Here is a 25,018-nt window from a genome sequence, read left to right as displayed (position 1 = left end):
GATGAGTGGAGAGGGAAGATGGATGGATGGGGGGGTAAAAATGCATCAGAGAAAAAAAGGAGAAGATATTGGAGAGAGGGAGAAGAAAAAGCAAGTGAAAATAAAGATAAAAGACAGAGAGATTATAAGTAGATGGCAGGTAAGTGAGAAGACAGGACAGGTGAGTGAGAACGGGGGAATGCAGTAAGAATAAATGGCATATAGTGTGTGGGATTTCACTGATGCATGCAGGCGCTTGCTGTGCTGGACTGTGTTGCACTCTGACACAGAGCTTCTTGGTCTACAGATTGCATATTTGATTTGAGCTACAGTATAGAGCAGCTATTCTGACCAAGCAGAAAAAGTCAATGTATTTAATTCATATAGTTTGACCCTGTAAATCTGAATCATCATTGATTATGACTCTAAGCTTGCACTGTCATAATATATCATTTTTCATGTGATTTGATTTTAATTAATCTCTTGACAAGTCTTGGCCTTTGTGAGACAAAAAACTTGTTTTTGCTTTCCTGCTAAACATAGGCTTAGACTTCATAGCTAGGGCCGGTTTCATCACCAATGACCTCACAGGTTAAAGTTACTTTTTGTAATTATTGTATGTAATTAAAATTGTTTTACCAAATATTTTTGTTTTGCTGCCCACCTCTGTAGTATAATGCAAAAAAGAAACAGGTGATCATAGGTGTTGATGTGAGAGTGTCTCTCTCTATTAGCCCTGTGAGCTATTCACAGTCTGTTCAAGGTGACTATCAATGATCCCACAGTTTACAGCTTAGCACCTGGATATAAAGCACTAATCACATACAGTAATTATATTTGTCCCACGGCATTAATAAAAACCAAGAAAACATCTCAGCACTGCCGGTAACAGTTGGCTCCATTTATAAGGGTTCATCGCTTTTACTTTACCAGTCTAGCAGAAATGTTGTAACTTGAGTGCCAACACTCTTTCCAGCAGTGAAATGATAGTCCTTTTTTTCAATTCAATTCAATTAGATTTTATTTATACAGCGCCAAATCACAACAACAGTTGCCTCAAGGTGCTTTATATTGTAAGGTAGACCCTACAATAATACATACAGAGAAAAACCCAACAATCAGATGACCCCCTATGAGCAAGCACTTTGGCGACAGTGGGAAGGAAAAACTCCCTTTTAACAGGAAGAAACCTCCGGCAGAACCAGGCTCAGGGAGGGGCGGGGCCATCTGCTGCCACCGGTTGGGGTGAGAGAAGGAAGACAGGATAAAAGGCATGATGTGGAAGAGAGACAGAGGTTAATTTTTATAATTTTCTTTCTCAGCATAGTTTCTTTTTAGGATGTGGTGTTTGTGGTGGTATGCATCACTTTCCAGGAGCCTTAGCCATTATTTGCTTTTATATTAACTAGAATAGCGTAGGGCATCCTGGATTCTGCATTGACACACATCTTGTAGGACAAATTCATTTTGCAATATATCACATCCCTGGTATATCTTGCATTGATATTTCTGTAACAAAACAGATTTTTTTATTCTTTTTTTTATCTGATCAAGAGCAGACGTGGTTGAAAAAGTACTGCTACAGTGAAGCAATGAATAGGAGAATTGGAGTTGTGCAGCTGTTGATTTCATTGCGTACAGACTTTGTGGACATGAAGTCATGGTGTTTTTTTCCATTACATTGTGTTTACAGCTTTAGTTAATTTTTGAAGGTTTTACTCTGTTTTAAAACAAAAGGATTTTCAATGACTTGAGGACCTTGGAAAAAAACAGCACAGTTGAATCAAGCGTTTATTTTAGACCTTAAGATGAAGAAAGTGCATTTGTTTGTTTTCTGTCGTTTCATTCCGTTACTGTTACAACAGCCTGCTTTATCTAAACCACTTAGGGAAAAACAGACGGTTTGAAAATTGCAGGTTATGAAGGTATAATTTGCAGTTGAGGCATGTTTGTACCCCATGCCAGCAAGAAAATTAGAAATCAAGTTTCTTCCCTGATCAACACAATATGAGTAATTTTTTTCCGCCAGCCGCCGGATACACTTTCATACCTGCATCTGTGTCACGTAGACTGGCTTGTTGATGAGTATCCACGTGGATGTCTCATAGCAGGGAGGAATGGTGATGGAGCCCTCATAGGTGATATAACGTGTGGTGTCGGGGTAGAGGTCAGCTATGTTCAGACCCATCAATAAGAAGGCATCGTCTAGAGAAAAGAGAAAAATGGCAGGGGGAGCCCGTTAGGCTGTGTGTGCAAGTTTGCTTATGTTCCAACCTATTAACAGAGACACCAGTCAAATGAAAAAAAGAAAAATGTGCATTTTTTAGTGCATTCGTCATATTACGCACAGTTAAATTATAACTTTAAAAATACAAGTGCTGATGAGATACATCTTTACATTTTAATATAAAGACTCATGCTTTTCCAATTGCATATGTCTATACTGAAACTCCACTATTTTGAATGTGCAAGTGCTCTGAGTACCCAGGTGGTGTATTCATAGCACTCAAAATGCTAAGTGCACACTTGTGTTGGCCATGTAATAGAAAGAGAAGGACCAACAAACAACTTCACCCAGCAGAAGGAGGCTATATGTCAACCTAACATCTGCACATTTTTAGCAGGTATTGTTGGTACAAATAATGTGCTGAGGCATTTTTATGCATGTTAAATTATCAGCTTCACTGTGTGCTCAGAGGCAGTATAACTCACAAATCTCATATTATGTAGTAGCAAGTATGACAGTCATGGTCAAACACTGCAAACATATGTATGCAGTATACACAGAGTACTACATGAAAGTGAATCAGCAGAAGTAGCCATACTCAGACTCCTGGTGTAAAGTTGGAATAAAGTAAGGGTTAGGGTTGGGTAAGAAATGGTTAGGGTAACTCCTCACTACATGATTAAACCCTCACTGAATTTATTAGACACAATAAATAAAGTGTCGACTGGCAAACATGGACTACAATTGGAGGGTTGCCGCATGGCCCGCGCCGGCGCTTTTTGGGCAGTCAGTTCCTCCTACAGCCGGCAGATCTGCAGCAACTGCGTGGTGCTCTCATGTCAATATGGATCATACATTTGAGGAATATTTCCAGCAACACAATGAACCACATAAAAGGGAATCAAACCCAGCATTGGCTCTAACCAATAAAGAAGCTGGTGAGTGTAAGTCAGTGTAAAACCTTTCTGAAGTGACTGATCCATGATTTCTCTGCTTGCATGGGGTTATTTGAGGACCATTATTAGTTTTTAAAAGAAGTAAAGCAATTGCTGTTTTTTTCTTTCCGAGTCACCTTCAAAGGTCTGTTTTAAAGTATTAGGGTTAGGGTTAAATGAGAATAAGGTTTGGTTTAGGTTATGGACTTTGATGTTAATAGCCAGGGTGGGTAAAAAGCTCAGGAATGCATTTATCAAAGGTTAGGATCGTGGTGTGAATGTACAGCTCAGATCTATCACATGGCCAGATTACCATGCAACTTCTAAATTTTGGAATAGCCTTTCTAAGACCATCAGGTTGGCTGAATCGATACTTTCTCCTTTTCCTTCATTTGCTTGGTTTTTGGGGAGGTATATGACACCATATGTTTGAAAGCATGTCTGCATCCTGGGACAAATGTTTAATGTTTGTTTTTGTCCAAACAACGAAGCGCTTAGTAACTGTGCTTTTTATGAAGTGCTATTCAAATATAGTTATTGTTCTTATTATCAGTTACATTAGTTGCATCTAATTTAAGAACTCACTGCTGGTTCCCACAGGTAGTCCTCAACATTAACTTGACTTGGATCTTGGTTTAGATTAGTATAACCTAAGTTTATGGAGAATAAGGATAAGCATATGGATGTCTTGTGGTTGGTCTATGTGGTTGTTATGTAGCTCTGCTATGTTTAGCCTCATTAACAGGAAGACAGTTCATCAGAGGACTGTACATCTTCACACCAGAGGCTGGAAAACAGATTTTTGGCAATATAGCAGTGATTCATATGTAATTAATGAAGCTTTCTTTCTGAAGACAGATTTAACTATCAGTCAGTATTGTTATGCAAAACAAGATGTAGACTGATTTTGTAGTGTCAGAATGAACTGTTGTGTAGCAGCTTTAGAGGTTCAAGACAGACTCCTAAGTCAGTCGTGGTGTATTCAGACCAAACAGTAGTAAAGCTTTGCTTCATGTTACTTTCATGAATATAATTACTGGACTGTTTCCAGACCGTTTCACATTCACCCAGGACAATGAAGGAACAATTACCTTTACTTACTCCAACCAATAGCTGGAATAAAGAATGAAGTAAGAGGCTAAACTGAAGTTGAAGCATTTTCAAAATCACACAGACATGTATTTACCTCTAGAGTGCAGTGAAAAAGTATTCACCTTCCTGATTTTATCACTTTTTGTATATTTACTTAAATGTTTCAGATCACTGAAAAAATTTAAGTATTAGACAAAGATAAATAAACACAAAATGCAGTATTTAAATGTTTATTACATATATTCAGGGAAAGAAGTCCAAACCTACATGCCGACCACCTGTTAAATCATTCATAAACTGTGAATAACCAAATGTTTTTGGAAAACTAAGTTCAAATTCACTAGCCACACCCAAGAGTTATTGTCAAAAGACCCGACGAATCAAGAAATCACTTAAACTGAATTTGTCTATCAAAGTGAAGAAAGTTAAAAGATTAAAAAGCAACACATATTATGCCACAATCTAAAGAAACTGCAGAGAAACAAAGTCATTTGCTGTTTATCTACATATATGTACAAATGTACAAACTGCAATGTAGACTGTGCTCTGCAAAAAGTCCTCAGCTGGACATAAACTTCAAATCCAAGATCTGCTTGCAAAAGAAGCAAAAGTCCTAACCACTACATCATTGTGCCACTTGTTAACACTCCGCTCAAAAACTTTGCCTTGGTCTGAACACAGCATACGATTTGGTGCAAGTAGAAAGATGATAACCTAAAATAAAGTGAGGCCCTATGTTTCTGTTTATATGATTATATAGAGACGAAAATTTAAGAAGCAAACATCATAGAAGGTTATATACAGTACATATTAAGATTTCAAGAGTTTTATTTAGTCCAAGAACCAGAGGTTTGTAAATGTTTTGAACTGAATCAGCTCATCTAAAGAGAAAACAGAATAAGTGTGTATGTGTGTGTGTCAGATAAAGACTGTGCATCTTACGTTTGTAGTTAATTCTGGTGATGGTGTCTCTATTGAGCATACGGTTGAGGAAGGCGTTGGAATTTTCAGAGAGCTGAAAAAAAGAATCACAGACAATCACAAACCACACATAATGCTATAAAATATGTAGCAAATGCAGAGGTTTTTTTCTTCCATGCACTATGACCATTTCATTTAGATAATGACAATAAATAATCCACAACTGAGAGGTTTTAAAGCCGTATGTTAGAGAGTACACGGTTAAAGCTCTTCTGCAGGTTTAATTCAATTCAGCGTTATACATACATACATACAGAGGGATATAGATGATGGTCTGATTCTCTGATCAAATGCTCAGTGTCAGGATAAAAGCTCACAGTCATAAACTGTTCTTCTAATTTGGCCAAGATTCAGGAGCGATTACACTCAACACCATTAAGTTAAAACAGCCATCTTTCACCTGTGTGATGTCACTGGAAAAGAAGTGGCTGTAGATGCAAAGAAACACTCTTGGATGTTTTGTTTTTTCAGAACTTCATGATGCATCCCATCAGATTGTGTTAGGTATAAAATACAACATATGACAAACTAATCTGTCGTTATGACAGAAGCTGCAAACCAAGTGGTTAGCTAGCACAGAATACAACAAAAAGGAAAGTTGGAAGCAGATTTCAACTGAGATGGGAGACTGAGGAGTCAGACACTCAGTGTGTTGCCATGTTCAAGCCTGTGAAAGAAGCTAGAACAGACTTACATAAATGTGTGCAACAACAAAATTAAAGATTTACTACTTTGCTTTTACATCAGGACACATCTCGTTTTATTACGTGCACCGTACTAGTAGGAGCTGTCACTTTCAGGCTGGAAGAAGCTGTTGTGAGCCGGCTGAATGGAATGCATCTTGTAGATCTGTAGTCAGAATACATTATTTTGCATGACTAATGTTATAAAGACTAATAAGCCTGTTCTGTGGACTAGTTATGAGGGCTGTATGTGGATCAAACTCTGAAAGGGCTATATAACAAACACACACACACACACACACACACACACACACACACACACACACACTCTTTCAATTAAGTTAAAGCATGTCAATAAACTCTATACTGTATATCTGGCTCTTAATGAGATTCTCTCTGTGTGGCCCTTAGTGAAACTGAGTTTATCACCCCTGCACTACACCTCTGTATTCTGGCTGTTTTTTGTATGAGTATTGGGGTGTCTGAGACCAGCATTAATTGCTTTTTTACTCTATTGCCCTGTATTCCCAGAAGAACAAGCAGACCTTTATAAAGATGGAAACAACAGCAATTCCATGAGGGCTCTTCGCTGCCTCGCTGTAGTTGGCATACAGATCTTGATTATAATGGATCAGCTGGACCTGAAAGGGAAAAACAATTTTACAGCAATATATAGAATATTTCCAGCAAAGATGCAGCTTTTATGTCTTAAATTTCACTATTATTAAAAAAAAAACTTGTTTGCATACTTTCCTTTTTTTGACAAAGGTGCTTGACTGACTGAAGGAAGGGGAAAAGAATTCTGAGATTTGTAGCATTAGCAACAGCCTTCTGACATGTATGTTTTGGAAAACTTTTAATCTGACAGAGGACATGGTAGGACATGGATGACTGAGAACCTTCACAGACATACTGACAGAGGATGTTAAATTAAAATGATCGTGCCACTAGTCCTCGGAGTCAGGGCTAGCTAGTCATAGTCAATTTTCACAAACTTTTAAATGCAGGTATAAGCAGGAAGAAACAAACACAAAAAAGGGGGAAAGCGCTGTGCAATAAATTAAGCAGACATATTTATTTATCTAAAACAAAAGAGGTATATCTATCAAGGTCTCCTGGGAGCAGAGTGAAAAATGAGAAGCAAAGAACGCGTCGTAACATTTATTTAATTTTATTAGGAAAAAAGCATATCTGAGCTGCAACTTACAGTGTACATTCTGATTTTACTCAAGTTTCAAAGCTTCCTGGAGAATTTTTCAGTTAGTGTTTTTATGCTATCTGATAATCAGCAGGTCTGTTTCAGCTTGCTAACCTGGCTTGCAAGACTCTAAAAACCAACAAAGATGCTATTATTAAAAAATAATAATTTAAAAAATGACAGCAATGCCCATGTTTTATGCAATCTATGGTTCCTTTCCTTTTTAATCCTTTTCAATTCCAGTTTTGATGTAATTCCTCGAGAGACCCTTGGGTTGGTCCAAATGTCTGAAAAAACTACAAAGGGAGGCTTCTGGGGGCCAAACAATATCTGATGTGTGTCCACTCAGCCACCCTATAAAAGCCATTTGACCGCCTGTATTTGTGCTGCTATTTGTTTGGCCCTGACCCGAAAATAATGATCAAAAGTGAAGACTGGAACATAAGCTGACTGATAAATCAAGAACTGCGCCTTCAGGCTGAGCTCCAGTTCAATCCCCAGTTAATACTGCCTGACCGATTCAATTTTTGACTCGCTCACAAACAAGAATCGGAAAAACTTTTTTTTTTTAAAGTATCTGGGGGTGTGTTACTCTTCACTCCTAAGGCAGAGTAAGCAGGTTCTAAATTATGATCAAAACTTGATATTGATATGCTTTAAAAGTATATCAATATCTGTAACTCCGACAAGTTAGTGGAAAGCACTTCAAATCACGACCTCCATAGTTACACCTTCCCTCCGATAAACCATAGGGAACAACATGAGATTGCATAAGCAATAAACTAAATTCAGTTTAACCAAATTGTAAGTCAAAGGGATTACTCATCTTCTTTGTTTATTTTTAAATAATGCTTTTGTTGTTTTTCAACATTTAATCCAAAAGTTTAGCATTTTAAATTCTTCTTTAAATTCTGAATTTTTGGAATAATAAATCAAATAAAATCAATCACATTATCCAAACTTACAAGAACGCCTGTTAAATTCAGTTTTTCAGTTATAGTGGAGAACACTGTGAAACTTAAAGGTCTTCGGAAAATTGCATCAAATATTTATAGAATTCTCACGAACACAGAAACTCGCTTTCTCTTTCTCTCTATTTTAAAATGGCCAGAAGACCTTTCCATTGGTACCGATGCTAACTTCTTAACTCAAATTTGCATTAACATCTCTTCAGCTACATTGGAAACACACATTTACATTTTATACAGCTTACGAGTTCTAGATAGAACACAGTACACAGGCGATAGATAACATATTAATGAATCAAACAAATCTACACACTGCTTTCAATACAACAAGTACTGGCATGTTACTTGTCACTGTTTCAGATCAGCTTTCACACTTATTGGGCTGCTGCATCTCAACTCTGCATCTCAGGCGAATTATCATCCATCCGATTCCAAGCTTCATCTGCTTAGGTTCTCCTTACAGTTCTAAGTATTGCCCTGAATGTTTGTTTTAACTGAATTAAAAGAGGCATGGTCATTAGTTATTGATAAATTAGCCTACTGTATGATGTTGCCTGATTCTTAGTGCCAATTAGAAACAATTATCTTTCATTTTTGCTAGTATCTCTAATTTAATTGTTACTAGTATTGTATTGTTATTATTACAAGGACAATTTAAATGTTCTATTGAAATTCTTGTCATCATCACTATTAGTATATGCTAATCCTTCTATGTGCTATCTTCGCACTACATTAATATTGTGTCTTGACTGCTAAAACCTGTTGTTAGTAGGTTGTATAAACACTGGCTTTTCTCCTGAACAGTGCTTACAGTTATTTAGATAGAATAGTAGTAGCTCTTTTGCTCCGCTCATTGAGTTTTGATTTAGTGAGTGAGATTACTGATTCTTCCAGAACATCGCTGACAGAAGTGAAATCACAAATAAAATTTGCATAACAAAACTGAGAAGTGTCTCAGAAGTGTACACTTTCATCTCTGTGGACAGGGTGGATTTACAAAACAAATGCACCATTGTTATTACTGTTTGGTTAAAGACAGACAAGCTTGGGGTCTCTCCACAGAGCCCCAAACTGAACATTTTCAATTTTGGCAACAAGGTTTGAATTTCCACTGAGATGGATTACTGGCTCAGTGTTCAAGTCTAAGGTTTTCTGTATCTCGTTCTATGTATCAGACATAGACAATAGCCTTCTTTTAATTAGTTTAATACGTTTATTATTACAGAAACATCATCTCAAGTGAAAGTCCATCCAGGTCAAAATCTCTTTACAAAAAATGTTGCCAGTCTAATATAATAAAGCTACAATAGTAATATTCTATTCAAATTAATAACGAGAAGGATAAAAACAACATGTTTAAAATGTTTAATAGCTTACATTTAATGTGTAAACACTAACATAATAGTGGTAGAGAGTGGTAGGTTTATGTTTTTAGTTTTTCTGCTTATACAAACATAGTGTTACCTGTGTGTCATACAATAAGTGTAAGATAGCTATAGAACAACCCTGCATCAAAGAGCTGTGATAACATCACTTTTAATGGAAACTCGTGCAAACTGCAAAGTGTAAATTACAAAGATGCAAGTCGACTGCATACAGGCCTACAATCTTACATTCTTTATTTATAGGCATATTTCACTAAAGCAGTATATTTACATTTTACAGCATTTACTCAAGTACTGGGAGAAAACACAAAGCAAATATGTTTAACAAGCTGACTGGTGCAAAGTGCGACAGGCAGACAGGAGAGATGTGTTCTGATAAACGCGACTGCATTATCACTGAGACACATGATCCCTTTAATAAGGAAACAATACAATAAAGGGATAGTAGTCTGAATTCTAGACTGAAACTGCGAAATCAGTTAAACATTCCTATCAGTTATAGCTTTTATAGTTCATATCACAGTAGGCACACCTGGACTTTGGCTTCAGGCAGACCAGGTGTCATCTGAGAGAGCCCACTTTGCAGCATCAGTGTCTTAGAGATTTCCAGAGTTGGAAGCTGCCATAATAGCAGCTATCCTCACCTTGGAAAATGTCCAAAGCCAGAGTGATGGTTTTATCAGCAATATTAGTAGAGGAACCAATATTCCTGTTAAGTGATGGTGTCAACGGTTAGTCGGCTACAGAGATTGTTCAAAGCTTGCATGGGAATGTCTGTAAGGTAGGATGGGGCATCATGACATCTGATTTCCATCTCGTTGTCGGCACAGTGAGTTTTTATCCAGTCCAAAGGCCAGAGTATTTTCCTGTTGCACTTCTGTACACTGATATGGACTCTGATATGTGTTTGCTGTAAGCCATTTGTCAACATCATTACTTAAAATTAAGTTTAGTGTGTATCTCAGGTGAGGGGGGAGAGAAAAATGTCCTTGGTCAGTGTCAGTGGAGCGCACGTCTCCAACATCTGTGAATGTCACAGCTTGTTCTTCATCCTCTTCATCAGAATCTGACACTGTGGGCGCATACATCTTGAAAGCCTTCAAAAAATTTGTTCCATTGTCAGTGACAGTTGCCGTGTCTTTGCGTGACAATCCATAAGCTGAATGAATCAGTTCAATTTCACTAGCTATAACATCGTATGTGTGTCGTCCTTTAAGTTGCTTGCAGACAGTTGCAGCTTTGTCATAGTGAAAGTTATTTGGGTTAATCCAGTCACAGGAAGCTTTTATTGTGGCAAGTCCAAATGTCAACAGCCGTAGATACACATGCAGAGCTCTGAAATGTTTTCTTTAGCTCAGTTTCCATAACTAGTCCATATATCTGGAAACTTTTCCTGTCTGAAACTGGTCTTTTTCCTGTTTTTGGTCATTTTCTAAATAGCTTTCTGAAAGATAGCCATCACATCATGAAATATTTCCTCCACTATGTACAATGCCACCAGCCTGTTCATCTCTGCTTTGGTTACCTGCTGAAAATCAAGCTTTGGTTGCTTGCTTGGGGTCACCATACACAGTCTGAGCGTCACTCTCCCTCCTGCTGTGGGACTCTGTGATACCAGCTTAGTGTTAGTGTAAGCGCATGGAGAGCTGCTTCTTACCAGGGCACAGTTTACATCTTGTCCTTTCAAGCAATACACTATAAAGTAAAGTGCATATCTCCCCCATCAATCTCAGCCATTTTGGGCTCCCAGGAATGTGTTCAAGCAATTGTTGCACAAGTGCGGATATGAAGTGGATTTTGAACTTGGGCAACAAAAGTAAGTAATGTATTTTTTTCAAATTAGTGACTGTAATATGATTACTTACTCTTGGACAGCAAAGTGTTACATTACTGTGTTAAAGGAAACTGTAGTAACAGTAATGAGTTACTTTGTAACAACCATCACTTATGCTAACAATGAGACATCAGCAATGATCCTAAAAAGGTGTTGCCCATCAATCTGGGAATCATTAACGGAACATTTCCAAACAAATACATGGAAAAAGATTATTCATGTGAAACATTCAAGAGAGTTGCCAATCTTCCCAGAAGTGGACGTCCCACCAAGTTCAATCAAACTGAGTTGACCATGAACACCTCCAGAATTAATTAGCGTCCGACAGCTAAACTTTTTCCAAAATTACATCAAACAATGATTCCAACCACATCAGCAAATCTACAAGAAAATGACTGAAAAAGACAAGAATCATAGTGTTACTATGGCCGAGGCAAAGTCAATACTGTAATACTGTGGTGGGATCTTAGGAGAGCTATGTATAAACAAATGACCACAAACTTTGAAGAACTGAAGCGTTGTGAGGAAGAATGGGCCAAAATTCCTCCACAACGATTACTCCGACTTATTGTTCCCTAAAGTGGTTCTACAAACTATCAGATCCTGTGGTGTCCCTTGTTTGTCCTTCAATACTTCTATATTTGTTTTTATCTTGTTTAAATAAACAATAACACAGTGTAAAATTCAGGTTGTATTGACCTAATCTTAAAACCTTAAAGCAGTGTAATTTCTTTCTTTTCTTTACCATGGTTGTATGTCTTGTCTCTTACCTCTCCAGGAAAGCCCTGTCCATTAAGGAGGTGCTCTGAACCTTGAGAGTCTTCACTGCCAAAGTGGACGCGGACCTCTTCCAGCCGGTAGCTGTAACCCAGTGGGCCCCCAGAGATGTTCACCAGGTGAGCTTTGTCTGGCCGCAGGGACACATGCTTCCCCGTGTTGTACATGGTGCCTCCCATCTACAGTGAAACAGTCAGAGGGGGATAATGAGATAATAAGATGATAGCTGTCATTTCACCAGTACATTTTTGTTAGATGGGAGCACACAACAGAGTAAAAACTGACTGAAAAATAATGAGTAGATCAACATTAGGAGTCTTAAGCCCTAAATGGCACCATTCACAAAGCTAATGGATACGAATGGTTTGTTATTAATAAATCTTGAATTGCATGTGAGCTACTAGGATCCAGTTAGTGCTCTGAATTTTAATAAGGTAGTAGGTAGGATTTTTTGTACAGACACAGTACAGTAGAGGTGCTAGTTTTTATGGCTTGTTAATGAATATCATAAAAGTCTGTCAGGCTCTTTCCTGAAATCTGTGGTTTAATCTGTTTGACACATGTTTTCGTGTGTAACTTGATAGAAGCTGAGAAAAGCAGCAAACGGATGACATTACAAAATGCATAATTATTATTGAACCATGTATTAATGAATGAGGAAGTCCACAACTGTATAAAACACAGTCATTTCTAAGACTGCTGTAAAAATACATTATGGCAGCAATAAGTACCAGGGTTACCTGCATCCTCCTCCTGCTCCATCAGTGATGGGCTTGGCATTGGTCCAGTCTCAAACTAATCTGATATGAAAGCAAACAGATTGCCAGCACTCACTATCTTTGTTAATTTTTATTGTTCAGGTATGAACCATTATTTGGTTTGATTTAATTCTGTTATGTTTATACCCACTCATTATTTTTCTGTCGTAATGTTAGAAAAGAGTCAAATGTTGTAAAAGCAATAGAATGCAACAACTTGCAACATGATTTGCTACTTTTTTACAACACAAAAATCAGCACTACTTAAAATTATAATGACAGTACTGGTAATAAACTGTAAAACATTATGGAGTTTTAATGTAGGTGTTGCTTTTATTATTACTTTCATGATTAATAGAGTATAACATATGCCACCTCTTAACTCTTTCAGTGAAACTGTTAATGAGCCACTTATGTATTTTTAACATGGATAATCCGTTTGCCCGCAGCGCCAACACCGTCATGGCCCACTTACAGAAGTATATCAACTTTGTCTACTGCCAAAATGAAGAATGGACAGGAACACGGCTGTGTTGAGTGACGTGGTTTCCTGAAATCCCCCACCACCTGTCATTTCAGGGTCAAGCTAACCCTGGAAAACAGCCTATCAGGCCTTTTATCACAGTTTAGCAAGCAGGGAGTGGATCCAAGTGACAGAGGGTCACTCAAAAGGTAACTTTACTATAGTATATATATAAAATATAAAAACTCAGAGACTACAGAACACGAGGGGCACAGAAGGAAAGAGCATGTGTCCCCTTGTCCTTGAAAGAGGACAAGGGGACACACAATAAATACATAGCAGGTAATGTGGGAAGATGGAAAACAAGTGGGAAACACCGCGGGAGCAAATCAGAAATAACAAGACAAGTTAAACTGCACAACAAGCACATGAGACAACAGACTGTCTGAGTAAAAGATGCAGGAATTATAACCAAAACCGAGAAGGAGATTAAGACTGTTTAAACAAACATGGAGACATGACTGACTTCACAAAGGAGACACAAAAGGACAAAGACAACAAACAAGCTAGTCACCTAGTCAAAAGTCATCTATAATTAACCTGGTGATACAAAATAGAGAACTAAATCACTTCTCAAAACCCAAAAAACGTAACAAAACTACTACTACTACAACAACTGCTGTGAGAATGTGATGAAGTAGTCAGATACCCTACTAAGTAAAGATGCTACTGGCTATTATGATTTTAAAAAGTATCAGGAAATCCTGTCTTGGATATTTAAAAGAAATTGACTTAATCTACAAAGGCAGATTAGCAAGTAGCAACTCCTGCTACAGTTATTGCACAATAGCTCCTGTATGCAGCACAAGAAATCACTACAAGAGTAGGTGGAGCAATTAATAGAAAACAAGGCAAACTAAAATCACTAAAATCCTACAAAGTAAATCATTAAAATAATGAATTATAACATTAAAAATAAAATAAAAAACTGTTAAATCAAATGGGATACACAGTCAATAACAATAACAACAATAAATGAATATTAGTACAGGAGGAAACTGGTGTTTAATTCTTTCTATTTGCAATCTATTAAAATAAAACGTCTTGATCCCTATTCAGCCAGATTAGGAAGAATACAGCATTCAATGTAGAATTCCTTTTAACTGCTTTTCTTTGTGGTTGTGGTACATTTCTGTACATGTTTGCTAATATTTCTGTAGTTTTGTCCAAATCAGAGAAGAAAATCTTCCTAACCAAACTTTCTTCTTGCATTCTGCCACTACAGCCTCAAAACATTCTTTCTCAAAAAGTGTCCATTGTCCACAGATGCATAGTTTTTCTGTCTGGTTAACTGTGCCTCAGTCACCAAACCTTTATATTTTGTGCGTGCTAGGTGCCCTTATCCCTTCCTCTGTGTATGAAGAATACAGCGAATATGTTTGTGTGGATTAAAACAGCTTTTCGTGTTGCTAAAACAGCCCCAGAGCTGTATGTTGTCAGCTCCTCACAACACCCCTGGCAACACGTAAATATTAATGCTCTTTACCCGACTCCCAACCATATTTATCATACATATTATATGACACTGCAGCAATCACATATTCATTACTGCTGTTTGTATATAATAAATGAGGAGAAAGCACTCAGCTTCAGTTTAATTGTGACACACCACTGCTGGGGTAGTATAAAATTAAACAATTACTCACCAGCCTGGAATCTATTCACGGCATTAATCCTCGAAGAAAAGCACGAAAGGGATTTAGAATCTAAAAATGGCTGATTTTCACTCTTCTACGTCACTCGACAGGTTCAGGAAGCATAAAGACAAATGCATTTTCATTTACACGTCGTGTGACATGTACCAGTGTTGTGCTGGAAAATTTGCATAGTCTAATCTTAAATCTCCAATTTGAATTCAGCGAACTACGTGGAAGAATGGCCTGTTTATAAGAAGGTGTGTGAGTTACATCAGCAGACTGTTGGCTACTGGCCCAAACATTTTCACAGTTCACCAGCATGTTGTCTTAATTGAACCACCCTCATTAGGTCATGCTACAGCTAGGCTGAAAATGATTTTCCAACCATTCTGTTGTTGGTTTACATGTGTGATTCTGGTCCTGTAGCATTAACATTTCCAAAGCTCCAGGTCTTGGACTGCTGCCCGGACATTCTTCTGTAAATTGTCTGCATAAAGCTTTGAATTCCTTGTTTATTCCAGGAGTGTGACAGTGTCACTGTCGGCCACAAAGTGCATAGCTATGGCTGCAGTGAACTAGTTACTGAAAGGAAAGAGAGCAGCAGTAAAGTGGATAGTGGATCTGTAACAATAAAATTACTGGCAGGTGATTTTTTAGCATGTTTGAAATGTTAATTAATACTGGTATGCTATGCTTAGCATGCTTAGTGTGCTGCAAATTTACAACAAACCAATTTGCGATTCAGTTTTGGTGTACAGTGCCTTTTCCTCCACCTAACCACAGTGCTATAATCTTGCTAAATAACTTTACCCTTTGTCTAATCTGTCTAAACTGCTTGTATTACTTGGGAAACACTCCTTCAGGTAGTCTGCAGCATCTGCAGTGAGGTGGAAACTGTACCTCTCTGCTGAGGCAAAGAGAGAACTGAGCGTAAAGGTGAGTAGCAACCAAAAGATCAAAGATACAAGAGGCAGAAATGAGCTTTCTCCAAAAGGTGTCTGGGCTTAGCCTTATAGATAGTGTGAGGAGCTTAGTGATTCAGGAAAAGCTCAGAGTAGAGCAGATGCTCTTCCATGAAAGGAGCCTATTAACGTGGTTCTGATATCTCACTGTAATTCCTCGTGGGTGAATCCAAACTAAAGAGGACATGCCTGACCCCCAGACAGATCAAGAACACACTGGAGACATTACATCTCTTTGGCTGGCTTGGGAACACCTTCATATCCCCAAGAAAAGATAGAGGAGTGCGATCTAACCATCTCTGCTTAGACTATGCTGCTGTGAACTATACAAGTGGTAGAACATGGATGGTTCAAAGTATCAAGATAAGACCAAGTTATCACCAAAAATACAGAAGTCCTCATAATTTCAGAGTTCACAAAGTTGTATGTTGGTGAAAAATCCTTAAGACACAGAGGGCTCTGACGTTACAGCAGAGGAGAGGCTGCTTGTACAGACAGACAAGCTAAGATCTCAAGTCACTTCCACATCTTTTAACAAATCTGCATTAGACGATGGGGTTGTTGCACAGCAACTGGGACTTGCCAAATGCATGTAGGAGTTCCTTGTACTGGATTGATGAAAACCAATCAAACATACTTCAAGTAATTCTGCACAAACAGGTTACCGCTGTTTGATGTGTGGTCTTAGAGAATCAAAGCAGCATGAAGAAAATCTTCAAAGCCTTTTTGTGTTTTCCATCAAGCATACGATTGCATCAAATGTATATACAGGGAGAAGAGTTGGGGTTAAAGATAAAAATAACATGAAGTGATACGGAGATATTAAAGGAGAATTTGTAGGAAATGGAAATATGAGCACAAAGGGGGAGCATTTTTGGAAATAGAACTAATGGAACGAGGCGAAGAGAATGGAGATGGTTTGGTAAGCTGAAACAGAAAAAAGAAAGCTGCGATGGTTGAATGGTTAAGGCACTGGACAGGAAATTTAATGAGGACCTCGGAGCATGGTCTATCCCCACTAACAATGAGATGAAAAGGAAAAAAAATTAAAAGTTTTTGGTTCATTATCGGTAAATGTTCTGAGTGAAGTGGTATTCATGTGAAACATCAGAACTTTGGATGAATTGAACACATATAAAGTTGGAGCCTGATCTGAAAAGAATTAACATCATAACTGAGCACATATTAGAGATGTGTTTTTCGAGATTTCAGCATTTTTCAATTATCTACTTAAAGGAAGTCGTTTTAGATTTGCTCTGATTAAAGTAGCATTGTTACAAATGTCAGTGAATGTTTTCTTACTTCTGAAAATGAACCTGTCTGCTGTGAAGCTGAAATCCAAAACGGGAGAGAGAATCAACATCAGCTTTTTTAATTTTGTGCCTGATTGAGGGACCAACTAACCAAGTATGACTTGGTTAGTTGGTGGGAAATAAGCCCGGTACACGAAGAGATAGAATGGAAAGCTGCAGTGGAGAACTGGGGAGAGTATAACTGCCTTTAATACAACTAAGAATTTCAAATTAGTGAAAAAAAAATTCTATAAGAGTGAGCAAGTAGCATACCATTAGCCACATACATCAAATCCCTCAAAAATAATTAGCAAATGAGATGATGAAAAAGACAGAAAATCGGGAATCATTCAGTCAAACAATTACAGAACCAACGAGAGAAAGACGAAGGAAGCTGGCATTAACAGGACTAACACAAAGAAAGGAAAACTGTGATGGAAAAGGAAATGGACAGAGTTGGGCACTGATTAGCCAAACCAATGATTGACAGAGAAAAATGGGTTGGAGGGAGAGTTTGAGAGACAGTGAAACACTTTTGGGCAGATAAAGAAATGGGTTAGGAAGAGCTTCAGTTCCTCGGAGCAACACTAAGGGAAATGAAATGCTAATATTTAAAAGAGGAAAATGTGATCGGTCCCACCTGGGCCTGGACTCTAATAGGCCACTACATAATGCATGTAACCCAATAAGCACACAGTGAGGGCTGAGGTTTTAATTTAAGTCCTCTGCTCTGCCAGTATCTATTAGAGACAAGCTCTCTGGCTATCCCTCTGTTGACACGATGGGCTTAATTATCACGCTGTAGAACGCTAAGTAGAAAGCTCTGCTTTCCTTGCTCTTTCACAGCATTATGCTGCTAGAGGCCTGTGATTTTCCAACCACTTTCTCCCTTAGGGATCTCTGCTACGCGCATATGATAAAGAGCCACAACACTGCAGGGCTGAGCATCTCTTACCAGGCTAATCCACACTTCTTCGAAAAGATGTTTACTGCTTCATCTGCAGCAGCCTGATCTCGTCTATTGTAATGTGAACTCTGAAATATGATTAGCTGTTAACTTTGATGTACTCTAATTCCAGCAAAAAACATTTTCAAAGTTAATTTCACTTCCTCATTTAAAGATTTATATAGTGTGATTGTTTACAGTGAGCCTAACAGTCAGTGAGTCACAGTACTAGAAATGAAAGCTACTGCACGATTTTTTTTGGCAAGTCATCTATTTTGAGTCTAGAAACTGGAGGCAGAATGTGCAACTATGCAAGGTATATTGGATTAAAAAGAAAATCCAGTTATAAAAGTTCTAAACTTTGCCAGTTTCAAATCTGAGATCAGAAGTTCAGCTTTTAGATTAAGCACTCTTCAGTCTACATGTGAAAATTTCTAAAAGTCATCACATGTGGTAGATGTGAAAACATCAAAGTGTTTTTCATCTTCCAAATCTAACGTGGAATTGAACAAACGATGAATATACCATTTTTAAAATCCAGTATGGAAGTACTGGATTTGGGTGTTTCTTTGTATTACACCACTTTACAAAATTAAACAGTTGTATAACTCAGTTTACAAAAAATATTGTGGATAAAACTGACCTTAAAAACTAAATCTACAGATGAGGAAGTTATTATATTATTTCAGAAGTTTGTGCATAAATGTAATTATATTTAATTTAATGAGCCATGGTAGTTATTTCAGCTCAGTTCATTGATTGTTTTTAGATTTTCTCGTTCACTGAATTCCATAAAAAATTCCATATGTATTTTCACATGCTAATTTCAGAAATTGTCCCATTTCAAAACACGATGACTAGAAAAGTTTTCCAAACACTGAAACAAGGTTGAGATTTGGTTAAAAAGTAAAACGTGTTGTTTAAAAGTCTAGAAAAAGACTTTCATTTATTTGAACAGTTATTAATCAGATTTTTTTTAATGACCTCGATGCTATGCAACAATTAAATGTCTTCACTTATTTATAACTTTTCTCAAAATGGTTTCGTTTTAATATATTTTGAATTTTTCTATATAAGAGATGGAAAGAAAAACATTTATTTATTGAAATTATTTTTTTTTCAATTCAGAATTTATTCTTTGAACTGCCAGGGGAGTCGTTATGACCACCGTTGGAAATTCTGCATGCAACCGTTGTGGCAGGCCTGGCTGCCCAGCAATACATATTATTTATGCACATTTTGATATAAAGTCAGCTATTTGATAAGCCAAGCTAGCTGACTGATATATGAATAATTATTACAGGGCTGAATGGGTCAGAGATGGAATATTGAGCTGGGTTTCATTCCCATAGCTGAACCAGACTGTGCTGAACTAATCTGAGCAACTAAAGAGTAACTCGTGGAGCAGACCAGCCAAGTCAGGCCTGAGAAGCAGAGCTGAGGAGGTGAAGGGCTGCAGATGCAGCAGAGCAAATTTTACGGTGGAAAAAGAGACGAGCCGGCAGGTCTGGTGAAGAAGAGGCAGGGCTGGGCAGAGTGATGGACTGTCACCGTTTAACTTTCACAAAAACAACTTTATTGTATAATCTGTACATATTTTGTTATCTGTTACTGTAGTTAACTGTGTATTAATACTGCACTGTGTATTAATTTAGACAGTTCACCCTTTTTGATAGTGAGCACTCTGTTTTTTATACCTTCGTTATTTTAGCATTGCTCAAACAACACATAACTTGTATTTAAGCTCTTCTTTCCCTATAATAATAAAATCATTCAGATGTGTTGGTTATTGTGTTGTTTTTTGTACCCATTTTCATAAAATATGTATCTACCTTTATGACGTGTAATAAAAAATTTAAAATTATTTTTAAAAGTAATAAGACCCCTAAAACTAAACCTGAAACACAAAGATGTAACTCATTATTAGAAAAAAATAATAGAAATTTAGCTACATCTTCAGAAAATGACATTACCTCAATTGTTGCCTGAGGGGGTCAAACTGACCCCCGGGAAAAGCTTGACTTCAGCTCTACATATTGGCTTTTGATAACTGTGCATAATGATTTTGAAAGCCGGATGTCTTTATCATTTAGAGGTCTGTATCATTTCATCTGCCCTGATCTCCATGCTACATATTTATAGCCTTGTGTGTTCACCTTGTTTAATGTTTGTAAGCACCGGTGAAGCCGTTGTTGTTGTTGTTTTTCTTTTGATAAAAGCATCACCATTTTTCAGTTGAAGGAGATCACTGAATGAGTTCTCCTGTTAAGCTTCTGTATGAATACACAGAAGCAAAAAACTAATTCTGCAGCTTGGAAACCTTGAAATATTTTTTGATAAAGCCTTGCATTATTCTATACATGTTGAAATAATTATTTTCTCATTACAGGACCCACAGCAACTAAACAGTGCTTTTATGTAGCCCTCAATGAAATGGTGTGTGAGGGAATCATTAATCTGATTGATTTCTTTCAGAAGAGGAGCAATGGCCCATGTAACCTTCAGCCTGGGAGAGACTACCAACATCTGCTTTATTAGCTTTGAAGATTATACCTTTTTCAGGGCTTTTTCACATCCAAACAAATTCCTCACCATCATCCAGTTTACCCTCATCTCTAAATAAATGGATATTAGTCTTTAACATATACTGAATGACTGTACTACTGCAAAATAACCCTCTCTTTGCAATCAGGATGATCAAATACTGCCTCTTTTTCATCTGCTCGTTTTATACAATTTCTACAGTTCTGTGCTTTGAAAAACCCTGCATGCTGAATATCCGTGGCCTTGAAAAGCTTTAAGCACTTTTTTTTCAGATATGAAACTGCCTCAAGAGCTTTCAGTTGAAAGTTTACTGGTCAGTAGAATCTCTCGTGGTCTCTGGGTCATTTGGTCTCAAAGGTATTTCAGCCCACTTACTGAAAACTGGCCTATTTACTTTTTTAATGTTAGCAGATGTTTAAACTCAAGGAAGATCATAAACAACAAGTACTGAGTCCAAGTTAGTGGAGGGTGTAACATTTTAGTTCTTAGGCTAATTTGTGTTGAAGAAGGATAAATATCCACTTGCTGATTTGTTCACCATTTCAAATGCAAACATACTGTTCAAGCAAGCTTACTGGAATTCCCTCAAATTTTCCGTACATTTTTTTCCCCCTGAAGTAGACATCATGCCTGTTGATCCAATCTATAATTACATGTTCTGTGTTCTCACAACAAAGTTGAAAAACAGTCACAATATCAGCATGAACACCTTGGAGCTGCTTCAATGTGAGGTTCTGCTAATCATTTTCCTGAAAGGTGCACATAGCTAGCTTAGGTGACTCCTGCACTTTCCTGCAAATGTTGACTTCACCATTTTTCTCTTGTAAACAGAACTGATTTACATATATCGCACATGGCTTATATTGAACTGCCATATATTTGGCCAGTATTTTATTGAAAGGCTTTATTAGGTAAACGCTGGAACTGGGACTTCATACAAAAATGTTCTTTGATTTATTTTTGTCCTCAGTATTAAGTGAGATCTAAGTGGGTGTAAAGGAGATTGAAGCCAGGCAACAAGGTGCCTTTGACATCTGTGCTGTGACACGTCAGCCAATGACAGTCATGTTTCACCTCTGTAAGATTCTGGATATTTATAATTGAGCTATTTGTATATATTACAGCTATTTCTTATATATGGTTCAGTCTGTTACTGTTATTGTCTTGTAACCACAGTATTCTGACAATAGTGAGAATGGTCTTCCACTCTCAACTCATCACATATAGACATTTGTAAAGTAATTTTTGCACTGGATAAATGTCAATGTAGAGGATTAATGGAGTGATGAAGCAATTTTTAACCAAAACCATTAACCAAATATTTATCACCTAAAACTACAAAAGCAAAAGAATTAGCTAAACTAACCACTGAGTGAAAGCAAAGTTAAAAGTTGGTGGTCAAATGGGAACTTAACTCCAGTCTCCAGGCTGATAAAAGTCCAACATATTCCATGGCCAATCTAACTACATCTCTACATCTAAAAGAGGACCGTCGTCAACGTCCAGTATCAACTTGGTCAGATTGTGTTTTTTAGTGAATGAGCTGCGACAGAAACGTATAACTGCAAAGTTTAGCACTTGGATACATGGATGACAGCCTATAATAACATACATAATAAGAAGGAAAATCATTTATGTCAAGTCAAGGTTTTCCTTTGAGACAAGGGTCACATCTTTAATCAGCAGCTGGATTAAATTCTCATTAAACATATTAATTAATGCTAAAAACATACATTAAACATAGTGACAAGCCCACTGGAATCCCCAGTTTGGAACCCGCACTGACTCTAAAGAGGGCAAGACACATATTTCTGTAAATCCAATCTAAGCTTACAGCAGATAAGCTGGGTTTGAGATCACAGTGTCCCCTTTTTCATAGACCAGGTTATGTTTGCTAATATACTGTTTATCAAACAGGGGCAATGCAACATCATTTAATACCAGTAGACAAAGTTGACCATTTTGTGTGAGGTTGGTTGAGAAGTCACAGTTCAGTACACTCTAGAACAGCACAGAAGACTAACGTAATGCATATAAATGACATGTTCATCATTTATTTTGAAAAATGTAAACGTCCAAAAGCTCTGACTCAGGGTTTCCCTTTATTCGTCATCTATTTGACTGTATAAAGACCTCAGAAGGTTTACTGAACTGAAAGTCTGGAGTTTATTGTGTGTTAGTACTCTACAGCAAGGGTTGGTTAAGTGGCTGAAGGAGAGCATGTGATTTATGTGTGTGTATAAATGGCAGAGAGAGGGAGACAGATAGGCTGTCAAAATGATTAATTCTCTGTGTGAATGACCCCCTGCTCACCTCTGTCTAATTCCATCTACTCTATTCCTTCATCTCCCATTCTGTTCCCGTTTTTTTCCCTTTCCCATCTCTAACAACCTCCTCTCTAGTCGTGTTCTCCAAATCACTACTTTCTTTCTGTCTATTCTTTTGTTTTCTCATTTCACTCCGTCTGCTCTTGAAATTTCTCTTGTCTGGTCTTTACCTGTACCTTCTTTACTCTTCTGCGATCGCTCTCCTCATTACATGTTCAGAAAACTGAAGAAACTTTTATAGCTGATTACTCCTGAAGATTTCATCAGTACTTCTTTAACAATTCCAAAATCAAGATTGTACAGGTGAAGTGTACCCACATAAAACTTGGTGAGGATTTTTTAGAAGTGCCACAGGGCTTTTGGCCTCCTACTGCACCTCACAGTTACTATACTTTACTTTATGCTTTATCTATGCCTTATATTCAAACAAGTTATCCTATTTTTCTAGATTTAAAAGATGTAGATTTTGGGGTACTCCCAAATTGTGCTTCAGAATAATAATAATCTTCTCTTGAATAATAATAATAATAATAATAATAATAATAATAATAATAATAATAATAATAATAATGATAATAATAATAATAAGTCTTTAGTGGTAAAACTCAGACTGTTGTGATCCATCACAAACTGCACAGGACCTCCATTGGTGTAGTGCACAGATGGGCCCGTTTATAATGATGAAGGAGGCTAAATGAAATGGAAGGACAATGGGAAATCTTTCCTGACCTTCTTGCCTTCTGTCTGACTTCACAAGATAGTATCTGAGATGTAAACTCATTAAAGTTTGCACAAATATCTGTGTCATTTTTTAGCATGCACAAAGGAAGGAACACTTGTGATGTATTACTTTGGAGCCCAGGAAACATTAACAATTACAACAGGAGATATATAAATACAATCCATCTTGAAAATAACCACAATATAACAAAAAAAAACAGACTACAAAATTCAAATTAGGCATCCTTAAATATATGTGTTTTTCTCTTGCAATACTCATTCATATACTGGCTCACTAAACCAGCACTCAGTCATCAACACTGATATAAATGACCAAAGACATTTCTATAATAAATTAGTTCACAAAATGCACAAATCGGTGCACAGAAATTAGCCATAATGTAGGGAAATAAAGTGTCTAACAGGTTTCGCTCAAACCCAACCTATGCCCATGCAGATACTGACGAGCACTCAGATGCTGATGTGACATAATTAATGTGATAACAAGATCTCGTTTGATCTTGGAAGCTAAGCACCGTCTGGCCTGGTTAGTATTTGGATGGGAGTAATGTCACCTGCACAAACTCGGGGTGACTACGAGTCAGGTGGTAGAGCAGGTTGTCTGCCAATCAGAAGGTTGGTGGACCAGTCCCTGGTGCACCTGATCAAAGTATCTTTTACAAAACTGAGCCCGAGTTGTCCCCGATGCATCCATTGACGGTGGTGTGTGCAAATGTTAAACAATGTGCTTAGGCACAGATAAATTCACTGTTTGACTGAGTGAATGAGACTTGTAGAAGCCGTCTTAGCATGTCGTTTTAGTTTTTTTAGTTATGATGTTCCAAGAATTGGAAAGCTAGGATCCATTTCAGCTTTAAGATACAAGTTTGTTCCTGAAAAAAGCGGAGCCAATGTTAAGCCAGGTGTTTTTGTTGGCCCTGAAATCTGTGAACCGATGCTCAACAATGACTTCAAAGGAAAACTGAAGCTAACTGAATCAGCAGCATGGGAAGCACTGGTGCAAGTTGTCCAGAACTTTCTTGGCAATCACAGAGAAGGGACTTATCCTGAGCCTGTGGATAACATGCTGAAAGCATATCTGCTAATGAGTGCCAGAATGTCACTGAAGACGCACTTTTTACATTCTCATCTCAACTTTTTCCCACCAAATCTGGGTGATGTCAGTGATGAGCATGGAGAAAGATTTCATCAAGATATAAAAGTAATGGAAAGCCGACAGGGAAAATTTA

At 37.5% G+C, this 25,018-nt stretch overlaps 1 protein-coding gene across 1 annotated transcript in view; it reads right to left on the bottom strand.

Annotated features, from left to right (window-relative positions):
- Positions 1–25,018, bottom strand: part of LOC100690919 (carbonic anhydrase-related protein 10) — a 130,948-nt gene that overhangs the window by 17,116 nt on the left and 88,814 nt on the right. The window contains exons 4-7 of the mRNA XM_005468602.3: positions 12,053–12,238; positions 6,443–6,538; positions 5,176–5,248; positions 2,030–2,184 (exon numbers count right to left, since the gene is read on the bottom strand). Coding sequence (XP_005468659.1) covers positions 2,030–2,184; positions 5,176–5,248; positions 6,443–6,538; positions 12,053–12,238 — 510 coding nt within the window. The remainder of the gene's footprint in view (positions 1–2,029; positions 2,185–5,175; positions 5,249–6,442; positions 6,539–12,052; positions 12,239–25,018) is intronic.

The sequence above is a fragment of the Oreochromis niloticus genome, linkage group LG4 (assembly GCF_001858045.2).
Source record: "Oreochromis niloticus isolate F11D_XX linkage group LG4, O_niloticus_UMD_NMBU, whole genome shotgun sequence".
NCBI lineage: Eukaryota > Metazoa > Chordata > Actinopteri > Cichliformes > Cichlidae > Oreochromis > Oreochromis niloticus.
This window is presented reverse-complemented; position numbering and strand designations above follow the sequence as displayed.